The following is a 22,095-nucleotide window of genomic DNA, read 5'->3' on the forward strand; positions in this document are numbered from 1 at the left end:
GGTGAGTGATTAGCTGTCTGTACCACCCCAGGCAGGCCGATATTTCAGCAGTTTTGCCTGTGTGTGGGAGAACATGCAGGAGGAATTAAGTGTTCAGCCCTGGGACTTAATCATCTCAAATCTTACTTAGTAAGAGCCTTTATTGACGATGACTTCCTAAGGAAAATACAGGCCTGAGCTGTATAGAAATGTCAGGCGTATTAATTTTAGCATGTGTCGCTTCCTGTGGATGGAATGTTCTCTTCATCCCCGCTGCGAGTTCTAATTCTGCTCAGTGACTAACTGCGCTGCACCTTGGGTGGAGTCCTTGGCATTTCTGATCTCTTTTTCCTCCTCCTCCTCCTCCTCCTTGCCCCCTCCTCTTGTCCTTAGCAAATTCTAAACCATATTTTGGACGACATTGAATATTTCGTTACCAAGCTTCAGAAAGCGACAGAAGCATTTGCGGAGCTTTCGAAGAGGAAGAAAACCAAGAAGAATAAGAAGAAAGGGCCTGGGGGTAAGGGGTTCCTTTCGCCTGAATGGCTTTCCAAGAGACCCCCATGTATCCAGCTCTGGGGATGAGGGACCTGTAGCCTTTTCAGTGCTGTCAGATTATGCACTTGCATAATCCCTGAACTGGCTGGGGCAGATGGAAGCTGGGAGTCCCACGACATCTGGAGGGCACAGGGTTGGTTACCGTTGCCATAAAGTGATGCCTGATTAGAGCCTGGGATTTGGACAAACAACAACAACATTCAAATAATCCCTTGTCATGGACTGGTTGGAGGCACAGGAATGGTGGGAGGAAGGAGCTGGGGAACCCTCAAGGAAAAAGCCCAGGCTCAGGGCCCGGGGATTGGTGGTGGGATGACAATGAGTGGTCAGAGGGAGAAGATTGGGAGGAGGAGAGGTTGGAAGCTGAAGAGGCAACAGGGCTTAGTGAGCTGGGAGAGTCTGTGGCAGAGAGAAGTCCGGAAGCAGAGGCAGAATCAGAAGCAGGAGAGGATGGAGGCCAAGAGGCAGAGATGAGTCAGGCTGCTGAAGAAGCCAGAGTGTCTGCCCTGGTCTCCCAGAACTCAGAGAGGCATGAAGCTGGAGGAGCAAAGGCAGACTTGCAAGCACAGTCTCGGATTGCTTTGGGGGAAACCCTGGAGAGGAGGGGACTTAGGCAGAGGTGGAAGGCAGGGACCTTCAGTCTCTGCAACTGCCTCATAGGGGCCAGACCTACTGAAGAGCTGCTGTGCTCATTTGGCTTGACTCCCCTGTGTAGATTGTGTTTTTTCTAATAAAAGGAAAGCTTACTCTGTGTGATTTACTGCTGACTGGCCCCTGACACTTGAGGACTATGTAAGCTCTGAGTTCTTATAATGAAGTAATCTTCATCATCATCATCATCTTGTAGGCAGTTGTGCAGTTCAGTAATTTAAAGCTATGGACTTAATGGCCTTGGAGGGAACCAAGGTAAGGGGTGGTGGACTACAGCTCCCATCATCCCTGGCTATTGGTCATGCTGGCTGGGGCTTATGCATGTTGGAGTCCAACTTAACACAACAGGGGGAGTGCTGAGCTAGGACCACTGCTGCTGCCGCTGCTACCGCCATGGTGTACCTTCAGAGGTACCTCATTCTGCTTTCACATGTTGTGGGTGCCTCCCAAGAAATTCCGCCAGGTGATTTTGTTTTGTTCTTCGTTCCCCAGAGGGTGTCTTAACTCTCCGCTCCAAACCTCCACCTCAAGACGAATTTGTCGACTGTTTGCAGAAATTTAAACACGGCTTCAACCTTCTGGTAAGTTGCTGTGTGCAAAATACTTGCAAAATGTAAGAGTCCTGCTGGATCGGGGTGGGGTGGGGTGGGGTGGGTGAGGCCCTTCTTGTCCAGCACCCCGTTCTCACAGTGGCCAAACAGATGCCTGCGGGAAGCAGGAGCTCAGCAGAACTCGTAACCCCAAGCAACTGGTATTCAGAGGCATACAGCAGTGGAAGTGGAGCATAGCTGTCTGAAAACAAAAAAAGGACATCACTATGCAAGGATCAAAGAGAGAAGGCGGGACCTTGCATGCCCAAGATATTTTACCTATCATCCAGTCTGAGACATCGTGGACTTTGATTAAATAAAAAGCTGTAGGTTTGATGCTCTGCCTTGGCAGGCAATGTCAAAGAGCTTTCCTGCTACCCAACAGTGTTTTAACTAGTAACCAGATATTGCCCTGGACCTTCTTAAACAAAGTCTGCATGTTACATTACTAAGATTTGCCGTTTCCCATTAACTGCCTTAAGAATAGTTATTTCTCTCTCTCTCTCTCTCTCTTCCTTTTCTTTTCTCCTGCAGGCTAAATTAAAGTCGCACATCCAGAATCCCAGTGCATCTGAATTGATTCATTTCCTGTTCACCCCTTTAAATATGGTAAGATTATTTCTAGATGTAGAACGTCACGGCGTTTCGTAAAATCATAGACTTTATGATCGGAAGGGACCACGAGGGTCATCTAGCCTGGAATCTTTTGCCCAGTGTGGGGCTCGATCCCATGGCCCTGACTGAGCTATCCCAGTTTATAGCTTTGATGATCTCTTTGAAATTAATCAAATGGGAAATTGACAATGGAGATGATGTATGCCATAAAAACGAAAATCATTGTCTACACTAAAACAAAACAAAAAAAAAACCTTTTGGTGGAACCCAGTTAGTGCACTTGCATTTGTGGAAGAGCTTTTGATCGAGGGGACACTTCTGCTAACTGGAGAAGAAGAAAGACAACCCCCCCCCCCATTTCTTCTGTAAGAGCAAATATAGTCTAGTCCAGCATCCTGTTCTCACATTGGCAAGCGGAAACCTGGGTGCAACAGCGACTTTCTACACTTGTGATTTGCAACTGGTTTTAAGAGGCATACTGTCTTTGACAATGGGGGCAGTTCGTAGCCATTGTTACCTAGTAGCAATTGATGTAGGCTTTCTCCCTGAAACCCCCTTCCACCTGTTCTGAAAATATCATCCTGTCCCTTCTAATCCCATTAGTAGAGGCATCCCCTGCATCAAAAACTTCCTGCAACTGTGCCCATTGGATTCAGAACCCGTTGCTATTTCGCTGACATCTTCTCCGATCAATTGCAGAGGCTCCGTTCGGCCAAGTGTAGGTTAAAAATGCTGAAAAGAAATTGGAACTGGGTCCCAAACACATGAATAGTTTCAGTTGCAATGCATGTGCCTGTGCAACTCATTGATAATTCCCTTTAAAATACATAAAAGCAGCAGCTGAGAAAGGACTCCAGCCTCATTTGCCTGTATGTTAAAGGAGAAGGCTGCGATTTTCCTTTTGACACTTGAACCTGAGTACAAAAGGCAGGGTGAGAATCTTCCCTGGCAATGCTTCCTCAAACGCCAGGCTCAGTAATGCCCATGATCACTCCTACCATACCAACAATAAGCCTGCTTTTAATTCTCTTTGTCGCAGGTGGTGCAGGCAACGGGAGGGCCTCAGCTCGCTAGCACAGTCCTCAGCCCCCTCTTAACAAAAGACACAATAGATTTCCTGCGTTACACCGTCACAAGTGACGAAGGACAGCTATGGGTGTCTCTAGGTGACACGTGGACCAAAGCCAGGTAAAAGGAAATTGACATGTTTGGCTTGTTTATCTACCGATATGATATCATCTTGTTTTGTTTCTCTGTTCTGCCCACACTGGTGTGAATGCTGAGAACATAGGAGGCTGCCTTATAACAGAGTCAGACCACTGGTCCATCTATCTCAGCATTGTCACTCTACACTGATTGGCAGCAGGATTTCAGGGAGGGAATCTCTCCTAGCCCTACCTGGAGTTGCCAGGTGTTGAACCTGGGATCTTCTGCATGCAAAGCAGAGTCTCTACCCCCTGAGCTCTGGGCATACCCCAGTTGTTTTGCCGTGGGGTCAAGGTTCTGAAAACATGACTCGCTGGTCGAAAATCTGAAAAACTGCCCCAAACAGGGCTTGCAGATGTTCCACCACAACATAGGCTTGCCTTACAAATCCCCTGGTTTGTGTGAAGAACACATGCCATGCCAGGGAAAAAGCTGCGCTTGGTGAGGTGGAGTTTCGCAGCAAGCCTTGTGAGGGCTGGCATGTGACTTCCTGTATTGATAAGGTCATCTTTAGATTGGCATTCATAGAGTGGGATGTTGGTGCAGGCGATGGAAAGGTTAGAGACAGGGGTGTTGTCTGAAGCTCACCTCCATTTAACCTGAAAATTATCCTCACACCACATCAAAAGAGCTCAGATAATTTTAACAATCGTGTTCAGGGACTCGTGGAAAATTACCCATTCTGTTCAGTCCAAAGTCTCGTGAAAATCACCCACTGCCTGTCCCTTGCTCTATCCTAGCTCAGAGCTATGCCGTAGCTGTGACACTTGTCAGCAGATATGACTATTATTTTTTATAACACTCTGCCCTCTCCTCACCCTTCCACCATGCCTATAAGTAAGCAAAAACTACATTAGTGTGCTATTAATTCTGGCTGCTCTTAGGACTGGTTCAATGGCATTTATTACCTTCATCCATTTCTGACAACACCCATAAATAAGAGATAGCCTCCCAAAAAGAGAAAAGGGAAACCATAAAGTGTCTTCCAGGGAGCTGTACGTGAGAAGGCAGTAATTTAAATCACAGGGCAATGCTTTCTATGCATGGTGCACAGGCATCTCTAAGCCTGCGAGGAAAATCCTGCTTCTGGTGCAGGAACATCACGTAGTGAGAGCCAGCCGATCTCAGTGGAATATCTTCACTGATTCCAGAAATCCCTGTCTCATTAGACGCTGCCAACAGCGATATGCTGTGGGAGACACAAGTGTTGAAAAAGTGAAACGCATTGTGGCTTCCTTGCTTTGTCTGTATAGTTAATAATAATAATAATAATAATAATAATAATAATAATAATAATAATAATAATAAATTAATTAAAAGAACATACATTTACATAGATGCATAGTTCAGCATATAATGCAATATTGCAATAAAGCAAAAAATAAATAGAATTGATCTGGTTGTACACTGTCCCTGTATTTGGCATACTGGAATATAGTATACATGGTGCATCATTCTGAGAATCCTAGTTGTACATTAGTTGCTCTATAATAAACAGCACTGTGATCTCCGGATGAAGGGTAGTATAGAAATTTTAATAATAAGTTTTTTTAAATCTCAGGTTTTTTTTATGACTACTCTTGAGACTAGTAGCTGTTCTCCCCAACCCCTCCCTTGTTTTAGCTGAGCTTATTTTTTGCAGCAGAGAGTAGAACAGGGGTCAGCAACCTTTTTCAGCCCGTCCCTCAGACCATGTGGGGGGGGGGCGGACTATATTTTGAAAAAAATAATAATGAACGAATTCCTATGCCCCACAAATAACCCAGAGATGCGTTTTAAATAAAAGGACACATTCTACTCATGTAAAAACACGCTGATTCATGGACCGTCCGCGGGCCGGATTGAGAAGGCGATTGGGCCGCATCCAGCCCACGGGCCTTAGGTTGCCTACCCCTGGAGTAGAACATAATCACAGAAGACAAGCCTGCTGGATCAGGCCAATGGCCCATCTAGTCCTGGATTCCTGTCTCACAGTGGCCAACCAGATGCCTGTGGGAAACCTGAAAGGAGGACCTGAGCACAAGAGCACACTCTCCCTCCCCTTCCAGCAACTGGTTATAAGAAGTGTTACTGCATGTAGAGGCATAGCACAGCCATCATGGCTCATAACCTGTGATAATATTATCCTTCATGAATTTGTCCAGTCCAGAGCCAGTGTGGTGTAGTGGTTAAGAGCGGTAGACTCATAATCTGGGGAACCGGGTTCGCGTCTCCGCTCCTCCACATGCAGCTGCTGGGTGACCTTGGGCTAGTCACACTTCTCTGAAGTCTCTCAGCCCCACTCACCTCACAGAGTGTTTCTTGTGGGGGAGGAAGGGAAAGGAGAATGTTAGCCGCTTTGAGACTCCTTCGGGTAGTGATAAAGCGGGATATCAAATCCAACCTCTTCTTCTCTTTTAAAGAACCAATTGGTTGAGAGTTGCTTCCCAATCTTCCTGCAACAATTCAGATAATTTAGTAGTAATATTTGGGGGTCATTGCATAGTGGGCAACCTAGTCATGTCTCAAAACATGTTCCTCCTTGAATGCAGAGCAGAGTGGCCCAAGGAGCAGTTCATCCCACCCTACGTGCCGCGGTTCAGGAACGGATGGGAGCCTCCCCTGCTGAGCTTCATGGGGTCCCCAAAGGAACAAGAGCTCAACCAGCTAGCCGAGTCGGTGGCAAACGTAGCTGAGCACCAGCGGAAGCAAGAGTTGAAAAGGTTATCAACCGAGGTAGGGAAGAGGGCTGCCGCCGGCTGTTAAACCCAGGTGGAGCGTTTGTGTGCATCAGGCCAGCGGGAAACAGGCATGCGATGTGATCCACACAGCTCTTCTTCGAGGGCTGTTTATGTGCCCTGACAAGCGCCGCCATCCTTTCTTCCCTTTGGCATCTAATTTTTCCTCCTTTCAACCCCTTGGCTGCTAACTCCTTTGGGGAAAGAGGCAGCCATTGCAAACCCAGGCAAGCTAATGGATCCAAGACTAGGTACCTGTGAAGCATCTTAAAGATGGATATTGACTGGGGTCATAGCCAAGGTGGGGCCAGTGGGTGAATTTAAAAAAAAAAAAAACTGATTTTTTTTAAAATAGCAGCTGGTGCCCCCTCCCTCTCTGCCCCACAGCAGCAATGCTCAACACCAGTGCCAGATTTACTCTCTTGAGGGCCCCCCAAAAAATTAAAGAAAAAAAAAACCTGGATGTACGTTTCCAAAATATAAGTTAAAAAACAGATAAAATAAAACCTACATACAGCAACAGTGTCTTGTGTTGTGTAAGCTCCTATGATGTAAGTAATGGGCCCCTTCTGTTAGCCTGCTCCCTAAAATATCACTGGTTTGCTCATTTCTATATTTCTGTACTTTGATAAAATACATACTTTGTTATGTGCAAATGACTTTAGATACCTATTAGGTCCATAAATTACCATATAGCATATATTCAACACAAAAAAACCAGCGACAATTTGTTGTTGACAAAGGACAGCTGGACATATAAAGGGCCCCATTCCCTTCAGTAGCTTAGGGCCTCATCAAACCTAAATCCGGCCCTGCTCAACACTCCTATCTCTCTGACTCTCCCAGTTCTGCCCATCCATGTATTCCATTTTTTTAAAAAAAATCTCTCTCTCTCTTTCTCTTGTACTTACGTGAACCTGCCAATATCTTACATTTTTGCTATGGTGGAAGGGAGCATTGCAGGATGCCTAGAGGGGAAGAAGGAGTAACTTAAGGGTGTTATTATTTATTTAAGAACAATGTTCTTTATAAGCGCACGAAAGCTTCTGAATGTAAAAAAACAAACAAATGTGTGCTTATTCAGGTTATTTACTTTGGATGTTAACAGATCACGAACACTAAGGTACGCATAGGCATTTGGGTTGGGTGAGAAGGCAGAACCAGATGGTTATGAAGAACTCTGTGCTATTCCGTTCACTTATTAGCAGCACCTGTTAGCAAGGAATCCTGACTTTAGCCCGGCTTTCATTCAATTTTAAGGGCAGGAATCACAAAGCTCTTTAATTCCCCTCCACAAAATGTAAGTCAGACTCGTTTGGCTTTGCTAGCATAGATGAGGTATAATGATAACCAGCAGGTGGTGAAAATGTCATGAGGCTCAGTGCGTCTTTGCATTCTCCCTTCAAAGAATAAAATATAGTGGCCTCGCATTTCACACTAAACCATGGTTTAGTGTGACATGCTGGAAACAAGCCCAAGTTTTTCTTAAGCTGACCTGCCTCTGCCACCTATATAGATGGGGGCGGGGTTGCCTCTGACAGGATGTAGGCTCCATTTCACTGGATCCCAACTTGTCGGTGAATATTGGATTCTGGTTAAGAACAAATTCTGATATGTTTCAAAACAAGCCAACTTCAAACAGTGGGTTAGGAAGCTGGCTTCTGAAACCAGCCAGAGTTTATTTATAAACCACAATGCCTGCTTTGCATGCAATGGCATGCCAGGGTTCTGCAAAAAAACTAACCGATTTCAAAGTTGTCATCCAATGCTGAAGGAGGAGAGGGGCGGGAGAATGTGCAAATCACACTAAACCATGGTTTAGCTTGACATGTAAATGTGACCATTACCAATATGTCCAGAAATCAATAGTAGTGCAAGAGGAACAGAAGACAGTCCTTGATTCCTAGTAAGACAGGAGCAGTGTCTTGCCTGAAACAAGCAAAGAAAGAAAGAAATCAGAAAATTGCCAGGTTTCACAGTATCCAGCAGAAATCTGTGAAGGAATGGCATTGGCTTCTGGTGTCTCCATCTAGGTGCACGTTAGAGGCCTTCCAAAACTCTTAAGTGAGCATGCAAACTCTGCCCAGCTTCCAGGCCCTGAATTTGGGCCGATAGATTGCAACCTTTTACTTTGATGGAAAGGTGTGGAAAAGGTCGACACGAAAACTTCAGCCTTCGTTTCCTTTTCAAACTGGAGTCGCATGCACCCAGTGAGCCAGCGGCATGGGAAAAACGTCCGTGTACCCTAAGCTCAGAGCTCACCCCCACAAGATTGTCTCTTTCCTGCAGGGCATCCTTTTTTTTTAATACAGAAAAATGCACCCCAGTGCGAGTTAACAGCATACTTGTGGCTGCCATGGTTACAGTGCCTAACCCGGAGAAGTAAGCTTTGATCTGACGCCTAGGAAAGTACATCAGAAATTCTGATTCCTGAAAATTATTCCTAGCTTAAGCTGCGGTGACATCTGCTGGCATTCCCCCCCCCCCAAAAAAAACAACCCTGCCACTTTGAATAGGTTTCCTGCTTGTGCATAATTACTGTAATGAACTACAAGGTGGAGTCAGTTGTTTCCACTGCAATTAATAAGAGACATTTTGTGCTTTTGCAGCCCACTGGAGTCATACCAGTGACTGCAATTCACGTCCCTGGTGGTACATGCCAGGTGGTAGCTGGTGGACCTTAGCAACTTCGGTGCTCTCAAGTACATTTTGTAGCATCTGCTATCGGATGTTGCAGCAGCTGGTATCCATATTGCAGATCCAGGAAGCATCCACATAGCTCAGTGCTGTGTCCCAGGCTCAATCCCTGACAATCCCAGTTAAAAGGCTCAGGTAGTGAGTCTGGGTAAGGCTTCTGCCTGAGTTTCTGGAGAGCCACTGGCAGTCAGGTTGGGGAAGGGCATCTGCTTTGTATGCAGGTTTCATCGCAGGTATCTCCAGGTAGGGATGGGAGAGGCTCCCTGTTCTTCACTGTCAGAGGCCTCATGCTTCTGAATATCAGCTGCTGGGAATCACAGGAGAGGAGAGTACTGTTTGCTCAGGTCCAGCTTGCAAGCTTCTCACAGGCACCTGGTGCGCCAGCATGAGAACAGGATGCTGGACATGATGGGCCATGGGCCAGTGTCTCCTGAAGTTCTCATGGAAACCTGGAGAGCTGCTGCCAGTCAGTGTAGACAGTACTGAGCTAGATGGGCCAATGGTCTGACTCAGTGCAAAGCACCTTCCTATGTTTCTGTGTAGACCAGGCATAGGCAAACTCGGCCCTCCAGATGTTTTGGGACTACAGTTCCCATCATCCATGACCACTGGCCTGTTAGCTAGGGATGAAGGGAGTTGTAGTCCCAAAACATCTGGAGGGCCGTGTTTGCCTATGCCTGGTGTAGACAATACATACTGGGATACAGGGACCAGAGTAGGAGGCAGCTTTCTGCACCCAATACTCTGACTTCTCATACCTGGTATCTTCCAGATATTTTGGACTACAGCTCCCATTAGCCCCAGTCAGCATAGCCATGAGGCTGATGGGAGTTGTAGTCTGCAATATCTGGAAGGCACCAGATTGGGGAAGACGGCAGATTAGCATCTGTTGTCTTCTGGGCATTGATCAACTAGAGAATATAGTGGAAGTCACGAAGGAATTGTGCGCCGTGTATGAAGAGAGGCTTCCTTCAAACCTCTGTCACGCATTCTCGGAAGCAAGGCACCGGGCAAACCGTCTCCTGTCTCTTAAGACTAGAAGCGAGGCATGGCAAAAGTGTTCTGGAGCTGATGACTTCCGTGCGTTGCAGGCTTGTGAACCTGCCGGCATGAACCCAAGGCACCCCCAAGGCTGCTTTGCCCTGCCAGGTTTTCCATAGCTGTGTGAATTAGCCTTTAAGACAATTAAGACAACGATAGTGGTGCGAGTGCACAGAGAAACTGTGAATTAACGTGCAGCGTAAAGTCAGCTGTGGACTTTCTGTGACTGACAAGAGTTCCTTGTTTTTCTCTCTTTCAGCATTCCAGTATCTCAGATTATCCTCCGTCTGAAGGGTACGCATTCAGTAACACAGCTTACAAGCGAGGGCCCTTGCCGGACCAGGGGGCAGCTGTAGCCGCTTTTAAGCAAACTGTTAGCCGACATGTAGATAGGTAACATTTCAGTGGATGTCATGTGCGCAGCTGTGGAGAACTGTCCCAACCGGTTGCTTTTAGGGTGGAGGGTGCCTGCCTCTCTGTACTTCTACTTCTCTCCATTAGTTCTAGAAGTAGACAATCCTCTCTCTGTGTTAGAGCTAATATCTAAACCTCTTTTACTCTGCTTTTTCTAAGGGGCCTCTGACAAATTGTGTCCTAATTCACTATGATCAATGTCTGCTTTCAAAAAAGAGATGAAAAATTGAGTCGTATGCTCTGAATTGGAGCCTGGAACATTATTACACTTACAAACAACCCATTCCCTTGTTGTCTGTTGCCAAGGTCAACAGTGGCATGTCCATTTTTTAAAAATGTGATCTTGCTGTAGCCTTCAACAAAATAAATACAGCAGAGAGATGTTCCCTACAGTTGCCTGGGGTCTGGTCACATGGACTGGCTCCCACACTGCCAAGTCAACGTGAGAAGCAGATCATAGCCTATGGGTGGAACTCTCTGAATTCTGGACTGCCTCATGAATCCCTAACCATTTTCACTGGTTACAAGACTTGGGTGTTACCTGTTTGTGCACACACATCTCCTCGTCCAGGTAGCCTCAGGTTTAGGGCTGAAAGCCACTTTCTTCATCTCTTCCCAGACCAAATGTACGATAGGCAGCCACCTCTTCAAATCAGCCCATCAATTCCTTGTCAGCCAGGTAGTTTTATAATCCCTTGTTAGCATCTCCCTCTCCCTTTTCGTGTCCCCTGGAGAGTAGCCATGTTAGGGTAACTTTTCAGGTGATGGGAAGCATTAAGAAACAGGCGCATGAATGTGCCCAGGACTCCACATTCTGCCTGTGGGAAACTTGCAACATATCAGAGCCACCAAACCAAAGCAGCTATGGTCTCTCCCTACCCCACACCCCAATCTGTCTGTCTCTGTGTGTCTCTATCTGAGTTAAAATTTCATCCCTCCCAGCTAATGGAACATATTAATTGCTTGGTGCAGCAGCTGAAGACAGTGGTGGCTGGTCTGCTTTGGGTCTGATGGGGCAGAAGCCAGGGAGCCCACCAGTAGGTGGTGCCAGAGCCAATGAGAGAGGCAGAGCCAACTAAGTCTCGTTTTTGTCCCCATTCTCCTCCTTCCTGCTGACTTCCACAAGGTGCAAAACTGAGACTGTCACAGCTCTCTAGCTGCCCCTGTCTGTGGGAACAACATCTGGAGGAGAATCAAGCTAATCTATACTACCATTTGAATACTTTTTGTAATAAACCACAGAGCCTAGGGCGGTTTGAATCCCCGTGATGGGGTGAGCTCCCATTGCTCGGTCCCAGCTCCTGCCCACCTAGCAGTTCGAAAGCACATCAAAGTGCAAGTAGATAAATAGGTACCGCTCTAGCGGGAAGGTAAACGGTGTTTCCGTGTGCTGCTCTGGTTCACCAGAAGCAGCTTAGTCATGCTGGCCACATGACCCGGAAGCTGTACACCAGCTCCCTTGGCCAGTAATGCGAGATGAGCGCTGCAACCCCAGAGTCAGACACATATGGCTTCTTGTTGTTAGTGCCCAATGCTACGTGTGAAATGGGTGATCGGGATTGCTGATTATTTGGACCGCGTTATTTATGGCTCTTTCCATCTTGCCCAAGCGATGTGCTTACCTTCAGGCGCATACCTTATCTTCACATCTCAACGCTGGGAACCTCATTTATCCAAATGATTTCGGGTGGGTGAGGAGGAACGCAGAGTATGTGCATTACCAAAGAGTGAGGAAAATGGGGGGGGGGTGTTGCTTATATCGGCCCATATCTGCGGAAGATAATTGGCTATTGCGCCAAAGTCAGGAGCGTTTTGGATAAGTGAGGGTCGGTCAACTCTCTGATCTCCTTCTGCTCCCCTCTTCAAGTAAACTGGAACAGTTCTCCACAGCTAACCAAAAAAAAAAAATACTAGGTAGCTACTGGAGTACCCAAAAGGTGTGCTCAGAATCAGTAGTTTACAATGCATGGATGATGATGAAAAGTTGTTTCCTGCCTCTGTGATGCAGCATCGGCACCTGCTGTTGCATGACCATTGCATTCCATTTCTCATTATGTGTTGGGTCCCCTTTACTTTGTGCTTGTGACTGATTTATTAGGAGTAGTATTCCTCTCGGTTTTTTAAAGCTTTTCCCCCACCTCCCTGTTCCTGAAGGCTGAGGACAGATGGCCTTTAGAGTCAGGGCTGTGAATGAAAGTGTAACGTGCTAAACTTGTAAAATAAGAATGTTTTTCAAAAAGTAAAATGCATTGCATGGCTCCTGACAGACAACCTGTTTTTATTTTTATTTTTGTTGATGAAGAAGAAATGTCTTGTTCCTTCAACCCGGGCTTGCCTTTCGCCCACTCGCAAAACCATTGGGATAATAGTGTCTGGCTAACAACCCAAAGAGCTATGAAAACTGAAGCCGTGGCAGCCAGTGTCCCTTAGCTTCTGGCTTATTGGAGGTCTTTCCTCAACCATTTGCAAATGGCTACACATTTCTTGTTTTTGCCCACTTTGGGGCGAATTGCTGTGATTTAAACGCGATGCAATTTTCTGCAAGTTGAATACACCTGCCGCGCTCATCTGCAGACCCTTTTCAAAACAGAACACCCAGCCGCTCTCGTAAATTCAATTCGTATTTACAGCTGCTTCGGTGGTTAATGGTATTATTGTCCATTGCCAGCTTTTTTTTTTTTTTTTGCTGCTGCTGCTGCTGCTGCTGCTGTGACGGATGCCTTATTGCGTGGCATGGCAGTAAATTCTGGGCAAATCATCGTTACTAATGATATTTGCCGGTAGGCAGGACTCGCTGCTTCACTCTTCTCAGCTGTGGTTCCCTGCAAAAGGAGCTGGATAACGTTTGGCCTCTTTTTGCTTTGCAGAAATTATGAGGCGCATAAAACCCCAACCAAGAAATATGCCAAAACTAAGTATGACTTTGTGGGAAGAAACCAGAGTGAACTTTCTGTCTTGAAGGATGACATTTTAGAGGTAATGCAGTGCTTGTTTTGACTTTTCCCCCCTTCCCTGGTAATTTTCTGCTCCATGCAGCACGCTTCTTGAATCATGTCGCTAAAAGTTTCTATAGAGCTTAGGGAAATTTGCATTTAATGTGATTAGTTCAGCTGCATGCTTTTTTTTTTCCTGGAAGCATTCAGAGAATTGACAGCATTAGAACAGAAGGAGATGTGTTGTCTATTGAGCAAAGAACTTTTTAGACCTGCGACTGGGGGAGTGGGTGACCCTGCAGACTTTCTTGGACTCCAACTCCCACCAGCCCCAACCAGTATGGCCAGTGGTCAGGGATGATGGGAGTTGTAGTCTGGCAACATCTGGAGGGCCACAGGTCCCCCAACGCTCCTTCATCTAATTTCACAGGGTTTCTTTTTGCTTTAACATGAGAAAAATGTATAAAATGATGCCTGGCATTAAGAAAATGGGTATAGAAAAGTTTTTCTCCCCCCCCCCATGATACATGGAACTCGTGCACATTCAGTGACCAAAATAATAATAATGATGATGATGATGATGATGATGATGATGATACCCCACTCATCTGGGTGGGTTGCTCCTGCCACTCTGTGCAGCTCCCAACACAAATAAAATACTTCTCCGGGCAGCACATAGTTAAACTATGGAACTCACTGCCACAGGAAGCAGTGAAGGCCAATTTGGAAGGCTGTAAAAAAAGGATTGGGCAAGTTTATATAGGACAAGGCTATCAAATGCTACTAGCCACAATGTCTATGTTCTCCATCCCCTGCTCATGGGTGGACGGAGTGCTATTTCACTCATGTCCAGTTTGCAAGCTTCTACAGGCATTTGGCCAGCAGGCTCGCCTTAGGCTCTTATGTTCTTTACCCACGTCTCTGGTCTACTGTGAGTAGCTGTGGCTTTCCAGAGTTCTTTCTCACCACCTGCCAGCAGATTCCCCTAGAGTTGCCAGGAAATGAACCTTGGACTTCCTGCATGCGGAGCCACAGGATCCACTCTTCCCTGGACCCTCCTAAAACAGAGAATACCCACCACAGAGGCTGCCAGCTGATTAAAAGCTGCATTCTAGGTGTGCAGCTTTGAAACTGTTTCCCCGGGAAACCCTGGTTGTTCCTTGCAAGCATAGAAAACCTTGCTGTAAACAAAGGTCCGTTTAAATCAGTTTTTATATAATCCTCAAAACACTTGCAATCGGGCTGCAAATATATCGCTGGGCATCTCCCATGTTTTGACTGCTTGCAACATGTAAATTACAGGAAAAGCCTGGTCTGTTGTAGCTGTATTTGGAAATGTAAGAATATTCGCAATCCTTTTTATAATGCTGAAGAGAACCTGCAGAAGACACCAGGTTCAATCCATTCAGATGAATCAGATAGCAGGTGATGGAAGAACCCCTGTATGGAGCACGGTTGCTAGGCAGAATAGACCATGGTGGGCAATATTCTGTTCTAGGGTAAGGGAGTGACCTGTTTTTCCCCCGTCTTGTAGGCGATGAGCTGATTTCCCATTTCCTTATGACCACGTTTGTTATGTTCCAGGTCCTCGACGACAGGAAGCAGTGGTGGAAAGTCCAAAACGCCAGCGGGGTCACAGGATTTGTGCCAAACAACATCTTGGAACCTCTCCGATCTCAGGAAAGCAGCAGTGCAGAGCCATCGTATGCACACACCATACAGGTATGTACCCCCAGTTCCGTAGGTGGTTCTTGCAGGAGAAAGGGGGGGTGAGACTTTTCCCCAGAGGGAAATCTGTCGAATAATGCCCCGGGAACGCCAGGCAAAGCAAGCTCATTCTGGGAGTCTGGCAAAGCCAGTTCTATCTCGGTGTGGCAGTTGCGGAAGACAGTCAAACAGGTCAGGTGGAGAGCTTTCCGTCAGGCAGAGATCAGCCAGGCAATGGCGCCATCAGAGCAGAAGAATGAGCAAGGGTGCCCCCCCTCAACAAAGCTAGGGTAACTGCTAGGAGTGTAACAACATCTGGACGAACAACCATCCTGCAACTCCAAATACACATCTTCCCCGGATTCCTCGGCAGACTTGTTAAACCATCGGGCTGCAGCAGCCTGACTAAAGGACTCCACCCTGACAGCTCGTTTAATCTCTGTATTAAATGGCATTTGTGAGTGTCCGTTTCAGAGCACAGTAGATTATCTTGCAAATGCAATACAGATTCCCTTCACCTTTTATTTACAAGCTGACTTGATTCTTCCTCGTGTGGAACAGATTATGTCCCTTTAAAGAGTTGTCTTTAAATGTATCTTAAGCCCTCCATTTTGTCTGCATTATTTAGATTCAAATTCTGCTTATGGATTTATTTGCATTTCAAATAATTTCAAATGCTTGTTATATATCGCTAGCTGTTGATGCCAAAGAGGGAATTTGAATTATTTAAGGTAGGGTTGTGTTCCGCACCCCTTTTCCACTGCCACTTCCTCCTTGACATCCCCCACCCTATTTCCCCTCTGTAAGTTTGAACCCTGGCCTTTTCTTCATATTTTGCATTGCATGTGTGTGGACTGATGGTTTTCTGGCTGGTTTGAGGTGAAAGTATGAAGCTTTGACTGTATAGAAAAAGTTCTCAGGATGCCATGTGTAGCCACTGAGTGCTTTGAAGATTCTTTTGTGTTTTGAGGGTGTGGGAACAAGTTTTGCAATTGATGGTGCACTTTGCAAGGGCCTTCCTTTTTGCTGCTAAAATCGGAAGCAAGTAAGGATTCAGTAAAACCGACAGTTTCAAATAAAACGCACAGCTATCTCTCCACCCTCTCATTGACCCTGACACTGTAGCAGGCAATCACTTGTGTACGATATGTACAGATGACTTTGTACGGAGGAAAGTCATTTAGATGCACCTGAATTTTGTCACTCGAGATGCAGAATTTTGGGACCCACCTTATTTCTGTGACTGAACATTGTTTTAAACTGTTTTTAATCCTGTGACACTCTGTAACCTTAAAGGTGGAGGGCGTGTAATTATTAATAATAATAATAAAACAACAACTATTTTGTTCTATATTTCTAGATTTCTAAAGGAACCCATATTGTTCATAAGGTTTAGGTTTCCTGTTCCTTTTCGCTTCTTAGAATAAGGCAATATTCCTCTCTGTTCCTGACCTAAACCATAGTTTCATGCTCCAGCTAAACCTGTCTGATCTTCCCTTGAAATTGCGTCGTTTTCGATTGTATTGTCTGAGCCAAAAGCTAAAGCCTTTAATAGGATAATGAAGATTTTCCATTATTTACCATTCATTATTCAGAGGCTAAGATACTGACTTATACAAATCGTAATGTAGCAATAAAGGCTGGTGGAAACATTGGGAAGCTCTTGAATTACTGGTTTCAGGAGAATTCCAGTCCTAGTTCCTGGAAAGTTGATAGAGATAATAATAATCTGGGCAAGCATTGATTACTCTTGATCAGACTCAACCTTTTGTCTCTTGTGAAACTACAGTGTGTACTTTCACTGTTTTCAATAGTTGTGCAGTGGAGAGTTGGCCGTATTCACAAAGGGGCAATAGTAATTCAGAACAGCATAGAAACCATTAAAAAAATACTTTTGACAAGAATTTTAACAGTTCCATCTGCAATCTCAGCAATAGCAGTGGACAGTATACAGCACTCTAGCTAGTTTCTATAGCAGAAGTGAGGAACCTATGACTACAACTCCCATAATCCCTGACCTGCCTTGGCAAGGACTGCTACAGGAGGGCAGCCACCACAGAAAAGGCCCCGAAGAGGCGATCTGAGTAGATTCTTCCCTTGACAACCATAGTATACTGGAAGTTTCACATGGGACTAATAGGTCCCTAAGATTTAAAGGGCAGACAGCACACTCCTGAAGATGGTATGTTTGAGCAGAGAACTGTACCCATATATTTTCCTCTCACAGGGAGAAAAGCACCTTGGGAAGGTGATTTTGAGTGCAGAAATGATTTAATCACTACCTTCCCTGAGAACTGTTCCTCCAACCAAAACTGCTTTTGTTGTTCCTGTTCTTTTCAGGTTACAGGCAATAGTATGTGACATCTAATTTGGTCCCTGGGTGCCTGAGCTCCAGATCATTTAGGATAATACTTGTATTTTAAATTGCATTTTTGCTTTGACTATGGAGTATTGAGGTAATTGGAGGCCATAAGGAACTGAGGAGGGGGTCCACAGCTTGTTGCGGGGGGGGGGGAGCCTCTCGTGTGTGTGTTTTAAAAAACCTGCGACTTGGTAGGATCCTATATGGAGTGTGGTTAGTTTGGGAAGGGATAGAAATTTTCGAGCAGGCCCAGGAAATCCTTAATAACTAAATAACTGGACAAGATCAGCACATTTCTACCAAAAACCAGAGAGACTCATCCTGCAGAGGTGTGTAAGCATGTCCGGGAAAATGAGTCAGCGGTCCTCATGCTGCGATCTGTCAAGCAGAGGGAATGGCAAAGTCACAACATGTATCAAGCAGCAGGCCTGGGTTGTTTCCATGTTTTGTTTGCACTGTGTGGCGTGAAGCATGCTGTTGGAGTGTTCCGGAATTTCTGCGGTGCTAATCAGTTTTCATTTGTCTGTTGGTTGGCTGGTGTTTTATATACTGCCCAATTAACCATGTCCTCTGGGTGGTTCACAAATTCAAAACAATATGAATGCAGTCACCAGCAATCAGGTAAAACAATGCAGAAACGGCATGGGTCCAAAAATTAGCACGGCACTTCGTGAAGCAGCATAGGCTCCAGAAAACAGCACGGAAAACCCAGCAAGGGGACAAACCACAATAGTTCTAATTAAAAGGCCCAGGAGAGCAAAAAGCGAGGAAAGATCATAGGGCCCAGGCAAGCATCTCCGAGGATAGTGTTCCATGGCTGGGGTGTCAACATTAAGAAGGCCCACCTCACTACCTCAGATGGATGAACCTGGGGAAGACACTCCAACAATAATCTTCATGTGTGTTTTCCCTTTTGGTTTGTAACACATTGGCTAGCTAGTTGCAGCTTCATAATACAGTAATGAAACCATTCATGCGTGTTTGGGTCAGACTTTCACTTTAGGCAAGTCATTTCCCCTAGTGAAACCAAGGGTCACTTCACAGTGGACTTATTTTGGTCTTGGATATGTTCAGTATTTAGGCTGCTGCCCCCTTTGAGTCCTCCTGCCAATTTTGTCTCCTTGACCCTGTGAAAGCGGAGCCCTTCCTCTAAACAACCCTGTCCCTACTGGTAGGTAGTTTTCATAGTCTGTTTTGAAGCAGTTATTTGTTGTCAAAACTTGCTATAATCAATGAATCCCACTTTTAAAAAAAAATGGATAGGAAAGTATTGCATGAGCAAATTGAACACTATTTTTATGAGGGAGGTTTCACAAGACCCCAAGAAGGAGGCTGGAGGTTTCCTGAAATGATCCCATCCCTAGGGCACTTAGTAGGTCTGGAGACCTGGCAGATCACCTAAGAGCCAGAGCTTCAGTTCCACCCTCCTCAGTGGAAGAGACAATAGACAGAGACCATCACTCCACCCAGGAAGAGGATCATAGAATTGTATTGTTGGTAGTGGCCCCAAGTCCAGCCCACTTGCAATGCAAGAATCTCAACTATACATTCCAGCTTCTCCTTAAAAACCTCCAATGAAGTAGAGCCCACCACCTCCAAATGGAGTCCGTTTCACTGTTGAACAGCTCTTACTGTCAGAAAGTTCTTCCTGATCTTTAGCTAGAACCTCCTTTCTTGTAACTTGAAGCTATTGGTTTGGGTCCTTCCCTCTGGAGCAGGAGAAAACAAGCTTGCTCCATCCTCCATGTGACATCCCTTTAGATATTTGAAGATGGCTATCTCAGTCTCCTCTTTACTAGGCTAAATATACTCAACTCTTTCAACCATTCCTCATAAGCCTTGGTTTCCAGACGCTTGATCATCTTGGTTGCCCTTCTCTGCACACCTTCCAGCTTCTTGATATCTTTAAATTGTAGCACCCAGAACTGGAAACCGTACTCCAGACATGGCCTGACCATGACAGAATAGAGTGGTACTGTTACTTCCTTTGATCGGGACACTATAATTCTGTTGATTCAGCTTCAGAATCATTAATCAACACTCCTGCCTTCTCAAAACTCACATCACTAGAAAGAGCAGCCCACCCTTATGCCTGAAGAAGTAGTTCCACCACCCAAGGACAACAGCTCAGAAGCCACCACCTTTAAATCAAGCCAGGCTCCTTTAAGGATGGAGCTCTCATTCACTGTAGGGGTGGAGCCAACAGCCCAAAGGGAGTCAAATCCCTGCTTAAGACTCAGTCAAGAGTTTGATAGTTGTTGGAGCAATATTCATGTTTTGCTTGTTCGGCACTCAGCAGCACTCTGAGCTCTCCGTGGTGCTGATCGCATCCTTGCCCTCCTTATCTAGAGCCTTCCTTTCTGGACTTTGTCCCTGGCCTGGCCTGGCCTAGTTCTGCTTACTGAACCTGGTACAGATTTGGCTGCTCCAGAGCCAGGACCCAGCAGTGCCCCATCTGGCCCAGACCGCCACCCACAGCAGGGACTACTGCCTGAAACCAAACAGTATGTCACCGTGCAATGTTAAGACTTGCAAATAAAAGAGATACCTGTGGGCTTGGGGTGTTGAAGCAGAACAGAGCATGTGGAGCCTGTCCACCTCCCCATCTGTTTCCTCCATTGTGGAAGGAATGAGCTTGAAAGGAGATAGTTCCATCCCAAGGACCCAGCAGGATGAGAGCTCAGTACTTCCACCTCTCTGCCTGAGCGCAATATGGGCAAGAGAGGAAGTGAGTGCCAAATTCACCACGGAGTCCTGTGCTGTAGCTGTTAGTTTGCTCTGCATCCTTTCCATGGATGGGCAGTTAGGAAAAGAGGTGGGGAGCAGAAAAGAGAACCTAATTCGCCACCTTCTTTTTCTTTTCTTTTTTTAAATGCCCCACAGTCCCCGAAGCTCTGTTTATGCCCTTATCCTAGAAGAGGAAAATAAGTGTCGTGCAATGTACAAATTGAGCAAGTCTTAACAAAACAGTGGGTGTCGAAGACAATGTAGCAAAAGTGTTTGCCTGATACCAATGGGCAGGGACATCCAGAGAGTAGCTGATGCCACACAGAAGGATCGGTTCCTCGTGGGTGTGGGCAGATATGTCAGATTCTCTTTTTCCCAATCTTAAATTCAGTTCTCCACATTTCCATGTGAGTTTGCCAGGGATGGGGAATTAAAGTCTTTGTGAAGATTCACCAGCCTTTTAGTGCAAATCTCTCCTTATATACGCATTTCCGTATGCAATTTGTTAATACGCCCTGTTTTGCTAAGCAGTTTCCCCCAACACAACACATTTTTGTATGTTCTTTTCATTGATACACGCATTCCGTGTACACGTTACATTAGTTTGTGCAGTTGTTTTTACACATTACTTGAGTCTAAATTTGTTGAAGGGAGACTAGGAATTCTAAAGTTTGATACTGATTCAATTAAAAACCATAGCTCCTAATTCAACGTATTACATTCCCTACAAGAGGCAGAAAAAATACTAATTGGTCCAGCAAGACCCTAAGTAATTTTTAAGTGATCCATGGGACGGGGGAGGTTTGAGAACCACAAGTAAAGGAAAAATGCATATGAGTGAACATGTACAAAATGGACACGGGTCAGAAATGGGACTCCTAACATACAAGCCTACCCTCACTTTACAGCTCAGCATATTGCCTCATTACCTTTTTAATCCTGGCACTGGTTTAATGACACACACACACACACATATATATATATTTCTTCCTGCTGCCAATAGATCTTGGCCATTTGCTCCCGCTTGCGAACATTCCGGTGCCAAGTTTGACCAGGGTTTCCCCTTGGGATTCACTGCTTTCTCTCTGTATTCTTTGGAGTCCACCACTAAACCTTCCACAAGTCTCTCTATTTATCCGTTTGTGGCAAATGTCTCTCTGCGGGGGTGCAGCTTCTCTTTCACACACATTTCTCGTGCCCAGATCTCCTGCCAGCTTGCTTAGATCCAACACAAGTGCCCACTGCCAACTGCTCTCAACCCCCCCCCCCCTTCTCAGCTGCCTGGGAAATGTGTTGCAAATGAAGGAATGCACATGGGCAGGTGCTCATTCGGCAGTTGCCAGAATTGTCATTAAGTCTTTGCCAGTAATCCGTGCAGTACCATTCTAGCAGAACTGATCGGTTGGGGACGAAGAGGAGGCGGAGGTATTCTTTTTTAAAAGAAAGTTTAATTAAACAGCTATTGCATTGAGTTTCTTGTTTCCAGGTTTATCCAAATGATGACTTCACTTTTTGAAAAAAGAAAACTGTTGCATGTGCAAGGCCGTCTCAGACATACTGCATTTTTTATTCTTTGTTCATTTGGTCCGTACAGTTATGTACAGTCATACCTCAGGTTGCGAACATGATCCGTGCGGCAGGCACATTCGCAACCCGCAGCGCCACGTCTGGGCACGCGCATGATGTCATTTTGCGCCTCTGCGCGAGTGCCGAAACCCGGAAGTAACCCGTTCTGGTACTTCCGGGTTCGGCGCAGTCCACAACCCAAAAAGAAGAAGAAGAAGAAGAGTTTGGATTTGATATCCCGCTTTATCACTACCCGAAGGAGTCTCAAAGCGGCTAACATTCTCCTTTCCCTTCCTCCCCCACAACAAACACTCTGTGAGGTGAGTGGGGCT

The 22,095-nt window shown here is 45.8% G+C and overlaps 1 protein-coding gene across 3 annotated transcripts in view; it reads left to right on the forward strand.

The window, feature by feature from the left end:
- EPS8 (epidermal growth factor receptor pathway substrate 8) overlaps positions 1 to 22,095 on the forward strand; it is a 143,612-nt gene that overhangs the window by 103,305 nt on the left and 18,212 nt on the right. For 2 of the 3 annotated variants that reach the window (XR_004427436.1, XM_033161737.1), the window contains exons 10-17: positions 373 to 499; positions 1,681 to 1,769; positions 2,313 to 2,387; positions 3,433 to 3,581; positions 6,131 to 6,314; positions 10,314 to 10,447; positions 13,336 to 13,444; positions 14,986 to 15,123. Coding sequence is in view for 1 of the 3 variants with exons in the window: in XM_033161737.1 (XP_033017628.1) it covers positions 373 to 499; positions 1,681 to 1,769; positions 2,313 to 2,387; positions 3,433 to 3,581; positions 6,131 to 6,314; positions 10,314 to 10,447; positions 13,336 to 13,444; positions 14,986 to 15,123 (1,005 nt within the window). In the remaining 2 variants the exon portion in view is untranslated. The remainder of the gene's footprint in view (positions 1 to 372; positions 500 to 1,680; positions 1,770 to 2,312; positions 2,388 to 3,432; positions 3,582 to 6,130; positions 6,315 to 10,313; positions 10,448 to 13,335; positions 13,445 to 14,985; positions 15,124 to 22,095) is intronic. The other variant, XR_004427437.1, reaches the window with a different exon arrangement.

Source organism: Lacerta agilis, chromosome 10, assembly GCF_009819535.1.
Source record: "Lacerta agilis isolate rLacAgi1 chromosome 10, rLacAgi1.pri, whole genome shotgun sequence".
Lineage (NCBI taxonomy): Eukaryota > Metazoa > Chordata > Lepidosauria > Squamata > Lacertidae > Lacerta > Lacerta agilis.